At 40.3% G+C, this 18248-nt stretch overlaps 1 protein-coding gene across 2 annotated transcripts; it reads left to right on the top strand.

Moving 5' to 3' along the window:
• Positions 1–1356: 1356 nt before the first annotated feature.
• LOC133878880 (uncharacterized) lies at positions 1357–17691 on the top strand. 2 transcript variants are annotated; one of them, XM_062317436.1, is made up of 3 exons: positions 1357–1954; positions 16102–16866; positions 17045–17314. In XM_062317436.1, the coding sequence occupies exons 1-3, from the start codon at positions 1499–1501 to the stop codon at positions 17168–17170; spliced, it is 1347 nt and encodes a 448-aa protein (XP_062173420.1). In that variant the 5' UTR covers positions 1357–1498; the 3' UTR covers positions 17171–17314. The 2 variants fall into 2 exon arrangements, with proteins under 2 accessions (XP_062173420.1, XP_062173419.1); XM_062317435.1 differs by having other exon boundaries at positions 1359–1954; positions 16102–17691.
• The last annotated feature ends 557 nt before the right edge of the window (positions 17692–18248 follow it).

Raw genomic sequence — 18248 nt, 5'->3', positions numbered from 1 at the left:
AATATTTTCGTTTGAGAATAATAAAAAAAAAAAGAATGATTTGGTTTTTTTTTCTTTTTTTTTAACGAACATAGGAATTCCGAATGTTCTAAGGAATATATATATATATATATATATATATATATATATATATTAATGGTTGTGGTTTAATAGTGCTTTTCCCATTGCAAAAATTGGAGACATGCCATTCTTGTGAAATGTGTGGACAAAGTGAAATGATATTTAGTAATTGTTATATTATATGACTGCCATACAATTTGATGATGTGACAGTAAAAATTAGTCTTTAAATCAATATTTGTAAAAAAAAAAAAAAATCAAAAATCAAAGGCTAATTTAATTGTCACATCATTAAATTGTATGATAATTGTATAACAGTTTACTAAATAAAATTACTCTTATTCAAGCAAAAACGAGTCTGTTTGGTAAAAAATTTTTTTTAAAAAAGTCCAAAATTGCGTTTTGAGATAAACTTGCGTTTGGCATTATGATTTTGTAGACCAAAGTGGGAACTCCAGAACTTAAACCAAATAGCAGAAACTGTATCGTTTGGGAGTATGTTTTTTAAAAATTGAGATTTGAAAACGAAGAAAAATCTGCGTTTTTAGATAGCAGGTAAGGGGATGCGATTTTAAAAACGCACGATTTTAAAGGATAAACTAAGATTTTAAAAACCAATACCAAACGCTTATTGGCATTTTTAAAAGTCGTATTTTCAAATCGCACGTTTTAAAATCGATATTTTCGAATCACATTTTGTTTTTTAAAAATTGCAAACCCAAACGAACCCTACAAATGAGGATTTAAAAAAAAAAAAAAAGGTTATTTATGTTGTAAAATCAAAGAAAATAACAAGATAGGATAAAAAGATTGCAATATGTGAAAATAGTTTTTCAGAAACTACGTATGATTCTTCTATATTATTGTGTGTTTTACAAACTACTCCATGCTCCGACCCTTTTTATAGACATAGAATCATAATATGAGGTTCAAGAATATGATAGGGTAGTTCATGAATAAAAAAATGCACATCAATGTGTTACACAAATATTATATGAATTTTAAAAGATAACATAAATGTATAGAATTTCAATAGGTGGAGCCAACTAGTCGCCCACCAAATACATAAATGCATTCATAACAATTTCACGCTTTTTCTATAAAGAAAAGTTATATTTTCCAACGGAATCCAAATAATCTTTAAATAGCATTACTCTTTTCTAGAATGGTATAATGCGTAATAATTGAAGATTGGGGGACTCACTCACCAATTCAAAAAGCCTCAGGGACGCTTGTGCAATTTCTGCAAAAGCACAATCATAGAATTCACCCACCCATCAAAATCCTGCACGCTATCTGCGCTTCTCTTATTTTCCGGTTTCCTCCTTTCCCTCACGCCTCACCAAAAGGGAATATCCATAGCAATTACAGCATTCAAATCCCTCAAAAACCCAAAAATCCTTAAAACAAAACAAACGCTGCAGCCATTGTCAACAGCAATGGATTTCTCCTCTTATGACTACCACAAGTACCAACAACAACCGCAATCTCAACAACAACAACAACAACAGCAGCAGCAGCAAGAAGAAGCTTACGATTCATCTCAAAATCAACCAACCTATGATTACTCATCCTACTATTCCTACGCTCACCAATATGACCAAAGCTACCCTTATTACCCTTCTACCCATCAATACACCAACACCAATTCTTATACCCAACAATCCCAATCCCAATCACAATACCAGCCAGCGGAAGAACCCACAAGTTCCATTCACCCTCCAGGGGTCCCAGTGCCGTCCCAGCAGCAAACCCATTTGCAGAGCCAGCAGAATGCGTATTACCCACAACAAGGGGCTGTGGAGAATCAGCAGCAAGTGAATCCGGCTACTGCCCGGGCGGCGGTGGCGAGGCTGTCGCAGCTTACGCAGTTCGCCGGCAATGTGCAACCTACGGTAATGGGTTTTCCGTATTGATTTTGTTGCCAATTTAATTGATGAGTATGTGAATATAGCCGCATGTGTATGTACTTGTATTGGTCCTTTTGTTTGGGAAATTGGTCAAGAATAATATCAGGTGCAAGGGAACATGCTATCTCTTTGATAGTATTTGTTTTTGTGGTGTTATTAGTATGTCGGTTTGATTTGCTTCGACATATTTAAGGGTGCATTTGATTGATATAGTAAACTCTATTTCTATACATTTTATATGTCTTTGGCATGATAAGAAAAGTGGTAAACCGAGAATTGAATGCTTGTTTTTGTTTTTTTATCACATGGGTTTTGTAGGTGGAACTTGTGGAGCATGTGGTCTCGTTCAGTTTTTGTAGAAATTACTACGAACTACATATATGATTGATATAAGTATCAGAAATGATAATGAGTATGAATTGCAATATCTATTGGAATGTGAATTGTGTGAATATGTACAGACAAATAAAATAAAATAAAACAAATTATTGAATTATGTTGGGTCCATGCATCTGCACTATGTAGATTAGGGTTGTTAAAGTTGTTGAAGCTTCCTCACTGAAAGAAAAAATAGGTATCTGTTCAAGCTTTCTGTGAAGAAATCTTATATAAAGTGCATAACAATGAATCTTTAGGAATATAGCCTACCGAATGTGTTATGGAGTCCGTGGGTAAAGAAGTTGAAGAGAGGTGGATAAGTGATGATGTGATACGACTTTCAAAATACAAAAAGAGACAACTAATGATGTAATAGGCATTTAGTGTGTCTTTGTTGCGCTTAATTTCCATTGCTTTTGATTATCTGGCTATGGTGCAAGATACAACAGAAACAGCAAATTCTTTTTTTTTTTGTAGAATTTTTAGTATTGAGAATTGGATTCAGTTTAGCAGTTTGTACCAATACTTTATTATACTCCTTTTAGGCTGAATTCTCCCAATATTAGGTTGTGGCTTTCTTACTCTTATGGGTTGTTTTGATGTCTATTTGTGTGCTTATGTTTTTGTGTGAGTGTGTGCAAGCTCATCTGCGTGCTCCTGCATACATGTGTGTGTGCGCGCGAGAGAGAGAGAAATGGCTGCTCCATAAGAAATCAAAGACTGAGAAATAGATAACATCTAGATGATCAAAAGATATTGATATGTAGAGGAAATATGTGAGATTAAGAGATTCACTATACTAATAAGCTCGAGGGAGAGGTTGAGGTGTCATCAGAAATGTTTTTTTTCAACATACTAAGAAGCCATGTCACATGTTTGCTGTAATTTGCAATTAAAGTAACTAACAATAACAGAGAAGAAATGTCTGCATTCTAGAAAATATAGGTAACTTATCTCCAGCGGCTATGGGATCCTGAATTTTACCCTAGCTTAAGTTGTCAATCCAATGTATGTGAATTGGCTGAAATGGAAGGAGAAGAAGGTTTGGGTAATTCGGCTGATATGGAAGGAGAAGCAGGTATGGGTAGGTGGGATTCTCATTTGTTTCAAGGTTCTCCTAGTTATGTCTTAGCTTGTAAACTCAAGGCCTTGAAATAGGATTTGAAGAAATGGAATGAAGAGGTGTTTGGTAATGTAGAGGGAAACAAGAGGAAGCTGTTTGAAGAACTTCAGGCGTTTGAAGCCATTGAAAGTAGTAGGGCTCTAGTTGAGGAGGAGATACTAAAGAAGATAGAGATTGTCAGCGAGATCGAGAGGTGTTCTCTTTTAGAGGAGGTGAGTTGGAGGTAGAAATCGAGGGTGATGTGGCTAAAGGAAGTGGATAAATGTTCCAAATTTTTTCACTCCATAGCCAACTCTATTAGAAGGTACAACTCTATAGACTTCTTATTGATTGGAGATACTCTTTCTTCTAATCGGTCAGAAATAGGTGAGCATGTGGTCGAGTTCTATCAAAAGCTCTTTTCTGAGCCGGTTCGGTGGAGGCCTAAGGTGGATGGGTTATCCTTTGATTCTATTCTGGATTCTGAAACCAGATGGTTGGAGAGAGCTTTCGAAGAGGAAGAGGTGAGGAAGGTAGTGTCTGCAATGAATGGTGACAAGGCACCGGGTCCTGACGGTTTCTCTATGGCGTTTTTCCAAACTTGTTGGGATGTCTTGAGCTTGGGCATTATGAAGGTTTTTCATGACTTTCATGATAGAGGTTGGTTTGAGAAGAGCCTGCATGCTTCGTTCATTTCGCTTATTCCTAAGGCTCCCGGTGCCATTTCCCTAAAAGATTTTCGGCCTATTAGTCTTGTGGGAAGCATTTACAAGATTATTACTAAAGTTCTAGCTAATAGATTGAAGTCGGTGTTGGAGAAGGTTATTTCCAAATCTCAGGGTGCCTTCATCAAAGGGAGGCAGATCCTCGATCCGATCCTTATTGCTAATGAATGCCTTGATAGTAGAATAAGATCGAGGGAGCCGGGTGTCATGTGTAAAATGGATTTGGAGAAAGCATATGATCATGTAAATTGGGACTTTCTATTGTATATGCTGAGACGGTGTGGTTTTGGGGATAAATGGTGTTCCTGGATTGCTTATTGCATTTCTTCTGTGTGGTTTTCGGTGTTAGTTAATGGCTCTCCTTATGGGTTCTTCAGTAGCTCTCGAGGCTTGTGACAAGGGGATCCTCTGTCACCCCTTTTGTTTGTATTTGTGATGGAGACGTTAAGCCGTATGATTTCTGCTGCAGTTAATGGGGGTTTGCTGGAAGGTTTCAAAGTTGGTAATGCCGCTTTTTTGCATCTTCTATTTGTCGATGATACTCTGATTTTTTGTAGTGCTCATTCTTCTTAGTTGCGTCATTTGCGGGGGCTTTTCCTCCTGTTTGAAGCTGCTTCAGGTTTGAAGGTTAACTTGGTAAAGTCAAACTTAATTCCAGTGGGGAATGTTGATCAAGTGGGAAGGTTAGCCAACATTCTTGGGTGTGGGATTGCTTCTTTGCCGGCGAAGTATCTTGGTCTTCCTTTGGGGGCTTCCTATAAGTCCACTCTTATTTAGGACGGGGTCATCGAGAAGATTGAGCATCGATTGGCTAGTTGGAAAAGGTTATACCTTTCTGAGGGTGGTAGATTCACCCTTCTTAAGAGTACCCTTGCCAATGTGCCTACTCTGTTCCCTATCCGTGGGAGTATTGCTACTCGCATTGAGAAGTTAAAACAGGATTTTTTATGGAGTGGGATGGGTGAAGAGTTTAAATATCACCTGGTAAATTGGTCGAAGGTTTGTACCCCAATTTCAGAAGGGGGGCTGGGTTTTCGGAATTTGTTGCAGTTCAACTGTGCTTTGTTAGGCAAATAGTTGTGGTGGTTGGTATAGAGAGAGATGCTGGTGGAGAGTTGCGGTGGAATCCAAGTTTGGCAGTTTGTGGGGTGGGTGGTGCTCCCGCGAGCTTGTTGATGCTTTTGGGGTGGGTTTGTGGAAGAATATTAGGAAAGGGTGAGAGATTTTCTCTGGTTTTACTAGATTTGAGGTGGGGGATGGGGTTAGGACAAAATTTTGGCATGATCTGTGGTGCGGGGATATGGTTTTAAAGGAAGATTTTCCTGTTCTTTTTGGTATTGCTCTGGTGAAGGATGCCTCCGTAGCAGATAACATGGGGATTTTGGGTAGGTCTATTCAGTGGAAAGTGAGATTTGTTAGAGAGACGCATGATTGGGAAGTGGATGTCTTGGCCTCATTTTTTCAGGTGCTACACTCAGCCACAATGAGTAGAGATCGTGCAGATAGACTTTGGTGGGTTCCTTCCAAGAAAGGTGTGTTCAAGGTCAAGACATACTTTAACTCCTTGGCTGGCTCTGAAGGTAGACGTTTTCCTTAGAAGAGTGTGTGGCGGACTCAAAGAGCGGCTTTTTTTTTCGTGGTCGGCAGCCCTAGACAAGATACTTACGGTGGATAATCTCAGGAAGAGGAATATCATCATTGTGGATAGATGCTGCTTTTGTAAAAGAGCTGGGGAAACTGTAGACCACCTTCTTCTTCACTGTGATGTGGCTCTGTGGATTCACGTTTTTACTTGGTTTGGTATGTCTTGGGTTATGCCTAAAAGAGTTATCGATTTATTTGCTTGTTGGTGGAAGTCTAGAAGGCCAAGGAGTGCTGCGGTTTGGAAGATGGTGCCTATCTGCATTTTTTGGTGTGTTTGGAAGGAAAGAAATCTTACGTGTTTCAAAGATCTAGAGAATTCTATGGAGGATATTTTAACTTCGTTTTTTCATACACTGTATCTTTGGATGGTGGCCTTTTTGTCACCCGTGTCGATTAGCTATTCTGATTTTCTTGTTCGTTTTTCTATTCCTAGTTAGGTGTTTCCTTTTGTATACTTCCAGTGTACTAAGGGGTGCCTTACGCTTTCAATAGAACTATTTACTTATCAAAAAAACAGTTGTCAATCCAAAAAGCTTTGCTCATATTCTCTGCTTTATTTGTTTCCAAACAAGTTGGCATAAAGTGACTGCTAGAGTTTTGAATTGAACACTGGCCATAGCGAAACTTAATTCTCTGTGAGGAGCATCCATATTCGGACTAATTGGTACTGCAAGGCTGAAAAACAAACAGATGCCCAATCCCTAAGGTTAAGGCAGTAAGGAATTATATGTCCAGGAAGCGACTTCATATGAATAAGTTACCTTTTGATTCTCAAAATGTGGATCACTACTTGGTCTTCACGTTATGGAATAACTGTATATTCATTGATGAGTAATTAGCTACAGCGCTGAATCTCGTTACAGCTATTAATTTCTCTGTTTGCTTTGGCTTTATGGGTTTCTAATTCACGAGGCTTGCATAATTTTGGTTCTTACATATCTCATTGACGCAGGACAACCTTTGAAAATTTGGTATTAAAGGCTGTCTTGCTAGGAAGGTGGTGAGAATGAAATGGATTATTTAGAGAAGAGTAATGGAAGCTTAGGAGTGATTAATGAAATGAGATTGCTGGGAATTTAAGCAAGAAAGAAGGAAATAAAAACCTTATGATAATACATCGAGGAGAGAGGAAAAAATAGGAGAGAATATCAGCAAGAAAGGGTGGAAGCGCTGCTAAAAATTCAGCAAGTAATAGAGAATAGAGAAAACAGAAGGAAAAGAGAGGGGAGGGAGGGGGAAATTCCAGGTAAAGTCAAGCAAACTCTATTTCAATCCATATCTGTCAACATGAGAAGAGTTTGGATTGATAATTTATAGCACAGATTACTTCATAAGTACTCTCTAAGTTCTATTTAAGGCAACTGCTACAGCTCACTAGCTGCCAGGACAGATTAAAAAATAGTAGCTGCCTTCTAGGATCAACTAGCTCTGTTCACCCTTAAGCTCCTTCTGGGTGAAGCACTTTCATTCCTAAGTAACTCGCTACTGTTAACTTAAATCTAGGAAACCAGTACCACAGAAATAAGATACTTAGCTAATATGCTAACAAAATCCTGAAGCACCCTATTATCCTAAGTTTGTCTTTTCTAAATGAATTTTTTCAAAATAGTTTTCTGGAGACACGCTGACTGCTGGTTGCTTCTTGGCTGCCTTCAAGTAGGTTTGAGCTCAAAATCATTATTGGTGATGGTGGCCTTTGAGCTCAATCAGCCTGATGCTCGGCTTGGCTTCACTCAGTTTTGCTGTCAAACTTCAAATGTTGGTTCTTTGTGTTTACAGGGTTCTTTGTGTTGAAGACTATACAATTGTTTGAAATGGTTTTCACATTTGGTACTCTGTTAGAGTGCATACCTTGCTGTCCTGCCTCTGGACCTTATGGAAATATAGCCTATAGGTTAGGGGTGAAAATGTGGACGCGGATGCGGTTATTAGGAATATCCGCATCTGCATAATGCAACTATTACTTTTAGGTATCCGCATCATGTGATTACTATTCGCATCTGAGCGATTATTATCCGCTATCTGCATTTGAGGTAATGGCCGTTTTGGATTACTATCAAAATATATATGCAAGCTTAAATAATGCGGTTATTACTATATAGAAGCTTAAATAAATTAAGTGATAGGAATCCATGACTAATTTAATAGAAATAGATAAATAATGAACTCCTTTCAAGTAGGAGAGACCACAATGATAGATAATGAATCCAATTAGGGCTGGATACAAACCACAATGACAAATGTCAATACAATATTCAATACCAAACCTTACTCTTAGTCCTAGTCTTATACTAACTTACGAAATAACTACCCATGCAATAAGGAAACTACTCCTATCATACTCCACCCACGCTGACTAGTCGTGGATAACAAGGACACAAAAGGATAACTCTTAACAACATAATGACTCTAACCAAAGTAAATAACTGCAGCACTCCACTACCCATGTCATAACTGCAGCACTCCACTTCCCATGTCTAGATGGTCCTTCACATGGTTATGATCTGCAACTTCCACGGCTAAGTAACGTGGGTTAGCTTGGCGTAGATGTGGAGTCCTACGTGGGACTCCATCATTAAGATTTCATTTGTTACACAATTCATGATTATCAACCATAGAGAATCATTGTCTCATAGAATAATCAGGATTCGGATTACCCAAAGAAAATAAATAAAGAAAGTAAATGTAGTGTGGTATGACTTTGAGATGATAGTCAAAAAAACCTAACATAACCTAAAGGTTCTAAACTTAACAAATCCAAAATGACGTCGTTTTAGTGAATTTAATTGAATTTATATTAAATATATATGTATATACTATATATAAAGGGAATGTGGATGTGGTTATTAACCGCATTCGCATTACTTTAAAACCGATATCCGCATTTGGACATGCGAATAGCGGATGTTGGCGGTTATTATTCACCCACATTTTGACCCCTACTATAGGCATTAAATTTTCAGCTTTGGCGTAATAAAACTTCTTTTTGATATAGTTTTGTAAACTTGGCCACAAATTCCTAAAGTGACCAGATAAAGACAATTGGTCCATTAATTTGCTTATTTAGCAATTTTTTTTTGTGGCTATAGCTTTCATTGCTATATTATTGATGCATACTGGTGGGTCTTTGCTGGTTGCTTTAGAGCTCACGTAGGCATGTTGGCATACTTCACAGATTTGCTTTTTTTCTTTTTTTCTTTTTTCTTTTTTTTAAAAAATAAATAAATAAAGTGATCATTCTTAACCAAAATTGTGTTCATTGTCATTCTGTTCGCTCACATTGTTGGGTTTTACTGTTATCGCTTGGTTTAGTATTCTGGCACATAATTATAATTTCTTGGGGCTGTTTCTATACTTGTTCCTCAGCTTGACTGGTAATTTTGACTGAAGTATGTGTTGCACCTTAACAGTTAAGCAGGAAGGAGAAATGGTGCTTGGCCCATTATCTGATATGATTCTTTATGGCATTACTTTTTTGAACCAGGTGTTTCATATCTGTTTTGGGCTTAATTAACCATTGAAACCTGTTTTCAGGGTCTTCAATAAGAGTCGCCTATATTTTCTAGATGAACATGCATCTTGGTGGTGCCAAAGATGTGGGTAATGAGGGATGTAATAATTGTTTGGTGGATTGGAGTTTCTTGTGGGCCTTTCTGTTAATAAAAAAGTCTAATATTTGAGAGAGAGAGAGAGAGAACATGCATCTTGGTGGTGCCGAAGATGTGGGTAATGAGGGATGTAATAATTGTTTGGTGGATTGGAGTTTCTTGTGGGCCTTTTTGTTAATAAAAAAGTCAGAACATGCATCTTGGTGGTGCCAAAGATGTGGGTAATGAGGGAAGTGATAATTGTTTGGTGGATTGGAGTTTCTTGTGGGCCTTTTTGTTAGTAAAAAAGTCTAATCTGAGAGAGAGAGAGAGAGAGAGTGAGAGCAAAACCAGTCTTTGGACATAGATATTTAGATTTGTTTCAGATCTGCCTGGAAAGGTAGTTCTTGATGCTTGCTTTCCTGGAAATTTCTATATAATTAGCATTGCATTAGTCAATACTGATAGGAACGACTTCAAAGATACTGTCTCAAAAAGCTTCATGGCCACTTTTGCATGATTGCGCATGTTTCTCATAATTTTGAAGAATTCTTTTGTTTGAATTTTAAAAACCTGTCGTTACCCATTGTCACAAACGTCATGTTATTTTTTTTTTGATAAGTAAAATTTATTGAAAAGGCGCAAAGGGGTGCAACCCAAAGTACACAGGATGTATACAAGGAACCCCTAAGGTAAGGGGGAAAGAGAACAACTATCTAAAAAATCAAGATAGGAACATTCATGCATAGTCTTAATTCTATCCCTCCACATATACAACATTTGAAACATCTTTCTCTTCAGATTTGACAAATCCGTCTCACAATCTTCAAAGCAGCGAGCATTCCGTTCCCTCCAGATGCACCACATCAAACACAACGGAGCCATGCGCCAAATCTGTAACGAGGTCCGATTACCCTTCTGGCCCCTCCAACTCCCCAACATGTCTTTCACCGACTTCGGCATTACCCACTCCACCCCAAACAGTTGCAAGAGTGCCCTCCATAATTCAGAAGCCATCATACAATGCAGAAATAAATGATCAATGGATTCTCCAGCGGATTTACACATATAGCACCAATCCATTACGATAAAGTTTCTCTTACGAAGATTATCCAAAGTTAAAGATTTCCCTAGAGTAGCCGTCCAAACAAAGAAAGCCACTCTCGGGGGAACATTAACTTTCCAAATACTTTTCCATGGAAAAGAGAACTGAGAATGACTCGACATCAATTGATAGTAGGACTTTACCTCAAAAGATTTCTTACGGGTTGGCACCCAACACAACTTATCCTCTCCCTCGCTGCTAACTTTGAAGTTGTACAAAATCCCAAAAAACCTACTAACCGCTTCGACCTCCCAATCATGAACAGGACGAACAAACAATATATTCCATGAGATGATGCCATTTTGTCTCTGCATAATATCCTCCACCCAAGCATCCTTTCTTCTAGCAATAAGAAACAACTCAGGAAAGAGGATCTTCAAAGGAATATCCCCACACCAAACATCATGCCAAAACAAGACTTTCGAGCCATTCCCGATCTCATATCTCACATGCGCAGCAAAATCATCCCATCCCCTCCTAATGCTTTTCCACACGCCAAACCCATAAGAACCCCCAACCTCCTTAGAACACCAACCACCCCTCAAGCTTCCATATTTGACCTCCACCACCTTTCTCCAAAAAGCATCTCTCTCCATAGCAAATCTCCATAACCATTTACCCATCAAGGCTTTGTTGAATCTAACCAAAACTTCTCACTCCTAACCCTCCCGAAGCTTTAGAAGAGCAAATCGTACGCCAATTAACCAAATGAATTTTGAATTCATCACCAACACCACCCCAAAGGAAATCTCTCTGAAGTTTCTCCATCCGATTAGCCATACCCACAGGAATAGGGAAAAGAGAAAGAAAATACGTAGGAAGGCTAGAGAGAGTGCTATTAATCAAAGTTAACCTCCCCCCTCTAGATAAACACACCTTCTTCCACCCTGCTAGTCTAGCTTCCATCTTCTCAATAACATTGTTCCATATATTAGTATCTTTATATTTAGCACCCAACGGAAGGCCCAAATACTTAATCGGAAGCGATGCCACACCACACCCAAGGATACAAGCCAACTCCTCGACATCCCCTACCTCGCCCACCGGAACCATCTCAGATTTGGATAAATTGATTCTCAAGCCCGAAACTGCTTCAAAACAAAGCAACAAACACCTCAGGTCTCGGACCTGATCAACAACAGGATCACAGAAAATCAACGTATCATCCGCAAATAATAAATGGGAAACCTTCATGGCCACCTGGGAACTCGATCCCACTGAGAAACCCGATAGCCGCCCACTATCCACTGCAGCATATGTCATCCGACTGAAAACCTCCATCACCATCATGAACAAGAGCGGAGACAAAGGATCCCCTTGACGAAGACCCCGAGAACTACGAAAAAACCCTGAAGGCGACCCATTTATATTGATGGAAAAAGAAACAGTAGAAATAGCATGAGCAATCCAGCCAACCCATTTTTCCCCAAAACCACATCTTTTTAGAACGTAAAGCAGAAATTCCCAATTGACATGATCATAGGCCTTCTCCAGATCCAATTTGCAAATTATGCCCGGAGTTTCTGAACGAATCCTACTATCCACACATTCGTTAGCCACCAACACTGAATCCAGAATTTGCCTCCCCTCTACAAATGCATTCTGAGACTGAGAAACAACCTTCCCCAAAACCACCTTCAACCTATTAGCCAGAATCTTAGAGATGATTTTATACATACCACCTATTAAGCTGATAGGACGAAAATCCTTGATATCCACCGCTCCGGCCTTCTTTGGAATCAACGACACAAAAGTAGCATTAAGGCTCTTTTCAAATTTACCGGTAGAATAAAACTCCTTAAGCACCGCAAAAATATCATTCTTCAATATCTCCCAACACTTCTGAAAGAATGCCATAGAGAAACCATCAGGCCCAGGAGCCTTATCCCCTTTGAAATTCTGAATAACCGCCCAAATTTCATCTTCCTCAAACTCACGTTCCAACCAAATTCTATCTACTTCTTCAATGGAAGAAAAAGATAAGTCATCTACCTTTGGTCTCCACTGATATTGCTCACTATAAAGCTTCGCGTAGAAGTCTACAATGTGATCTTTGATAACTGCACGATCCTCAGTCAATTGACCATCCACCACCAGTGCCTCAATCATATTATGCCTTCTATGCGAATTAGCCACACGGTGAAAAAATTTCGTGTTGCTGTCCCCCTCTTTTAACCACAGAGCCCTGGACTTCTGTCTCCAACTGACCTCTTCAAGAAAGACATGCTGCTCTAACTTTCTGGAAGATTCTACCCTCTTTAATTTTTCTTCATCAGATAACGGCCTCTCCTCTGCAATCAAATCCAGCTCGCACAGTTCAGTCTCAAGTTTCTTTTTATTAGCCCCTACATTCCCAAACACTTCCTCATTCCATTTTCTAAGGTCAAATTTCAAAGCTTTTAATTTCCGAGCGAACACATAGCTAGGCGAACCTTCCAACCCATAAGATCTCCACCAACCCTTTACCAGCTCCTCAAAACCATCAACTTGCAACCACATATTCTCAAACTTAAAAGACCCCCTGCCTCGTCTACCGATGCCGCAGTCCAAAAGCAAAGGATAATGATCCGAAAGAAGCCGAGGCAAACGCCTTTGAGAAACCTCAGGAAAATACTCCTCCCAATCTGGAGACAGCAAAAAACGATCTATTCTGGACCACGAACGGCAATTAGACCAAGTGGATCTCCCCCCAACCAAAGGAAGATCAATGAGAGCCTGATCAAAAATGAACTCAGAAAACTCAACCATAGCATGGGTAGATCTCCCTTCCCCCCCTCTTTCGCTCGGATACCGGACAACGTTAAAATCCCCCCCCATACACCACGGCATCTCCCAAATATTCCTCACACCCGCCAATTCATCCCAAAGGCCTTTTCTATCACAATCATCATTAGGCCCATAAACACCCGCAAAACCCCACTCAAAATTGTCTGACACATTACGAAAAGCACTGGCTACCACATATCTCCCAACATACTCTTCAAACTTCTCAACTAGTCTTCTATCCCACATCAACAAGATACCTCCCGAAGCCCCTCTAGAGCCCAAATACACCCAATCCACATAAGCACAGCCCCAAACACTATAAACCAACTCCCTGGTAATTAACTCCAATTTTGTTTCTTGTAAACATACAATGTCTGCTTTCCATTCCCTTAACAACCCCCTAATCTTCGTTCTTTTCTCAAACTCATTCATGCCCCGCACATTCCAAGAAATTATCTTTGGCTTCAACATAAACAATTGCCTACCCTCCCCTTCCTAGTCAACCTAGACGATTGACCTCCTTTCCCATCATAATTCACCGAACACTCTAACCTCTTCACTTCACGTTGTCCTCGGTTCCCCATAGTACTACTATTATTGTTATGCCTCACTCTATCAGAAAACCGCTGTGCCTCAATACCATTGAATAATTCCATCATCTTCTCCTCAAGGCCTGGACAAGAAATTCCAACAACTTTGCAAAAACCACTAATTCTCTCAAGCACCCAATCCGATGACTCAACTCCTAAATCCTTCTCCAAGACTGCCAAAGGCATAACATCCAGCAACTCAATATCCCCCAAATTCTCCTCTATGCTAGTCATCAAGGCTAAATTGTTTACCCCCTCACCCTTCTCCCGACAATCAAGATCACTCGTAACAACATCCCCCTTTCCACTCACTTCAATCATTTCTAGGCCCCTGCACTGTACTGCCATCTCTCCCAGTCCAATCTCAGATTCTGCCTGTTTCGGACTTTCTAACCCGGACTTTCTAACCCTTGCTCCCCCACCTCCCTGCCGTCTCCTGCCTCTACACTCAAACCAGAATCCGGTCCGAGCTTACCCAGCCTCCCGCTTTCACTGCCCTTGTTAAAGCGCTCCTCCTCCTCCTGATTTTCCGCCGGTCCAGGACTATAGACGAGCGAAACCTGGTTCTCAATCGGTGTAGCCTCCTCTGTGGCCGATTTCAACCCTCCGATGACCCCTTCATCTCCCTCTGAACCAGCTCCAATATCCTCCATAGAGCTCCCAGCATGCACAGCATCCCGCCTCCCCAACCTGCCAGACCCGGAACCGGGATGGACGGGATCGGGACTTACCTCCAGCGAACTCATCGGTGATATCTGCCTTTGCTCGGCCTTTTCCTCCATCGACTCCGTTGTCGATCCAGCTTGGACCTTCTGCCTAAGTAGAACCCGACGCTTGTAGGTTAACTGTGGGCTTCCACAAAATTCCTGGACAGCTGCTTCTTTTCCTTTATCCTTATTCCCCTCTTGGTCCTGCGCAATGAAGCCCAGAGCAACCCGACCCACTTCGTTGTCTGTTTGACCTTTGATTGGGCTTTCGATAGACTTGACCAGGCCCAACTCCAGCCGACCCAGCCATCTTGTAACTTCTTCTCGAATGGAGACTAGCAATTTTTTGAATTCTGCCAGCTGTAAGAATGCGCTCCACCAATAGCTGTACAATCTCCTCCCTCCGTCATCACCGCCTGCTTCTCCGATCTTGCCAAAATAGACAAGGATTGCTCTCCTGAAATACCCAGATTACCCTTGCTTGATTCTCCTTTCTCCGGCTCAGTGCCGTGCCCTATCAACGCCGCCGCAAACGTACGGCCATCACGAAACGCCGGTTTCATATCCTTTCTTGCAGCACTTGGTATATTTCCGCCTGGTTTTCCCCCAGTGACTTTTCTCTCGAGGGATTTCTCTAATCTTCTCAGTTGCGCTAGACAATTAGCCCACCCACACCCAACTCTTCCCTCTGGTATCATCACAGACGATCTTCTTCCTCCAAACGCATACTTTGACAGTTCCAAGAATCTTCCGTTATCGTTCCCCCTCCGTTGCAGGATAAACACCGTCGAACCCACCCGATATGTCTTGCAAAAATCCCGTATCTCCCCAACCTGCTTCAGTTCCTCCATCGATCTCCTAAACCATCCTACACTTAACGTATTCAGGAACACTGCCCTAAAGAGGCCCTTATTCCACTCAGCTAGCCGAACTCCATCCCCAACGCAGACATCCGACCGAAACTCGAACGATTTCGCTTCAACGTAAAAGTATCCGACATAACCCATACCTAATCTTATCCCAAAGAAGGACAATTTTTATCCCATAGCATTTAATAAAGGTTTACTATTATTCTGATATTTTCTTGTATAACTCCTTTCATGAACATTTTTTCGTCATGTTATTTTTATAGGGGTTTTTAATATCATGTATTTTTTATACTCCAGCAAACTTGAGTGAATGAGGTTTGCAGCTATTTTACTGATTCACATGGTTGGTCTGCTTTTCTCGGACAGGATTTTTGTTCTTTTGGTGTCTCACAGTCATACCTCCAAGTCACTTTAACTTTCCAGTCTGGTTGGTTGTTGTCACAGTAACTCATTATGTATATGTTGTGACATTTTATTGCCGCTGATCTGTGTATTAGCTATTTTTATTTTCAATGCTTAATTTGCTATTTCCAAAGATTTATTTATTTTTTTAATTTTTTATTGAGCACATTCTTCCAGTTGGTTTTCTCTCTGATCTAAAAGCATTTAGCAAATACATCAGTACATAGTCCACTTTATCCTTGAATGCTATTCTGCAGATTGGGCATTCTCCATATAGAGGTAGAGGTAGAAGGGGAGGTAGGCCCTTCAGAGGGGGTGGTCGGGGCCATGTTGGCGCAAGACCAGATGGCTCAGCACCCCCTTTTCGTGGCAGGGGACGTGGCCAGGGTGGTGGTAGGCACTTCTCACAACATGGTGCTGCAATCACTACAACTACAGCATCTGCACCAGCTGAAGGTGAAGCTGTTTTAGTGCAGCCACCTTCAGCATTGGTGTCTGGGCAGGCACCATTACCTGTACCAGGACAAGTGCCTGCTGCTCCATTCTTGCCACCTCCCCGTATGGCATGGTGTGAACTTTGTAGGGTTGACTGCAATACTCCGGAAATCCTTGAGCAGCATAAGAATGGAAAGCGACATAAAAAGAATTTGCAAAAACATGAGGAGTTGCAGGGACTCAACAAAGTCATTACTGGACAGCAGAATGTGCAAATGCCAAATTCTGAATTGAAACCTGAAGTTGTTCAGTCTGAAAAGGTTGAGGAATTTCAGGAAAAACAACCCCCTCCTGAAAATCTAACCTCTGAAGCTGTTGTTACTGATGACAATAGAAATGAAACAGAGCAGCAGAAAGATACAGTAGGGAATTCTGAAGTCTTAGCCGAACCTCAGAAGAAGCACCAGGAACAATTTGCAGCTCAAGGGCGTGGTTTGAAGCGAAACATGAGAGGAGGCCGAGGTGGTAAGTATATGAGAACTTATGAAGGAGCAAGAAGGCCAGTTAAGCCCTCCAAATCAAAACAGGTGATTCCTTTAATGTGTGAGTTGTGCAATGTCAAGTGTGACTCACAGGTTGTTTTTGAAAGTCATTTGACTGGTAAAAAGCACCTTGCAAACCTTAAGAGGTTTCATGGCCACCGTGCTTTGTACGGAGAAATAGGTCTTCAAGCACTTTATCCACCTAACCTTAATGCTCCATCAGCGCATGAACAAGCAGGGCATCAAGCAGTCTACCCTCTCAACTTCAATGCTCCATCGACTTCCGGAACCCCTCAAGTCCAACAGCAAGGTGTTAATGACCCCCAGGTCCTTTTGGCTCAGCTGTTGATGACTTACGTGCTCTCTCAAGCCCAACTACAACCAGCAGCAGCCACGCTGGAGCCACTGCCATTATCCGCACAACTGGCATCGGGATCAAGTCTTGAAAATCATTATCATTCAGGCTTGGGGACTCAACGCTCGGGGCATATACCTGAAGCTCAGATTCAAAATACTGATATGATCGAAGCCAAAGTTCAGCCGCAGCCTGTCCGCACAGAGTCTGAAGCCCCAGCCTCTTTGAGCACCAACACTAAAAGTGAGAATGTAGAGTCAGATATCTCCGTCATGGCACCCCCGGAATAATCCAGGCATGGTGGCTTAGCAAGCTGATGGTGCAGTTGCCGCCTCAGATTAAGTTGTTTTGTAGGAGCCAGTGTCCAAAAACAGAAAAGGCCAACCGGTGCTATATTACCTTTTGGGTGGCAGTAGTGTGAAATTGCTTGTGTTTAAATTGAACCTACCTGATTGTTTTGAACACCGGGCTTGTTATTTTGAGACATCTAGTATATTGTTGATTACCGTCTTTCAGATGATGCTGTTTGCCAACTTTGCCTGTTTCTTTTTAGTGACAGCCTCGGCCACCTTATCTCTTAAAGGTACTAAGGTAGGGAGAAAGGCATGGGGTTTATAATTTGAGAATATATTTTAGAACCTCATCGAGATTTTACAGATTTTCGTTTCAGATCTCAATTTTCATTTGGTTAATTTAATATCCAAGTTTACAAATATTTTAAATTTAACATCTCTGACATTTTCTTTTTCTTTTTTCTTCAAATAAATAACAAAATGGAAATACAGAATACCAAATGCATTTCTCATTATTATTATTTTTTGTTTTGTTTTTTGTTTTTTGTTTTTTGTTTTTTGTTTTTTTGTTTTTAATTTTTTTTTGTTTTTTTTATACTAGTTCGGATAATCGGTTAACAAAATTTTTAAAAAATTAGGTCTTTTGGACTTAATTTAGACTTTTTTTTTAAAAAAAAAAAAATTCAACATTTTTTGGCCTAAGTTGAAATGGAAATAAAAGTGTAAAACCCTAAATTTTATTATTTTAATTTTTTAAATAAATAAATACATTTAAAAAT

This window comes from Alnus glutinosa, chromosome 10 (genome assembly GCF_958979055.1).
Source record: "Alnus glutinosa chromosome 10, dhAlnGlut1.1, whole genome shotgun sequence".
In the NCBI taxonomy this organism is placed as follows: Eukaryota; Viridiplantae; Streptophyta; class Magnoliopsida; order Fagales; family Betulaceae; genus Alnus; species Alnus glutinosa.
Note: the sequence above shows the minus strand (reverse complement) of the source record. Positions and strands in the feature narration are given on the sequence as shown.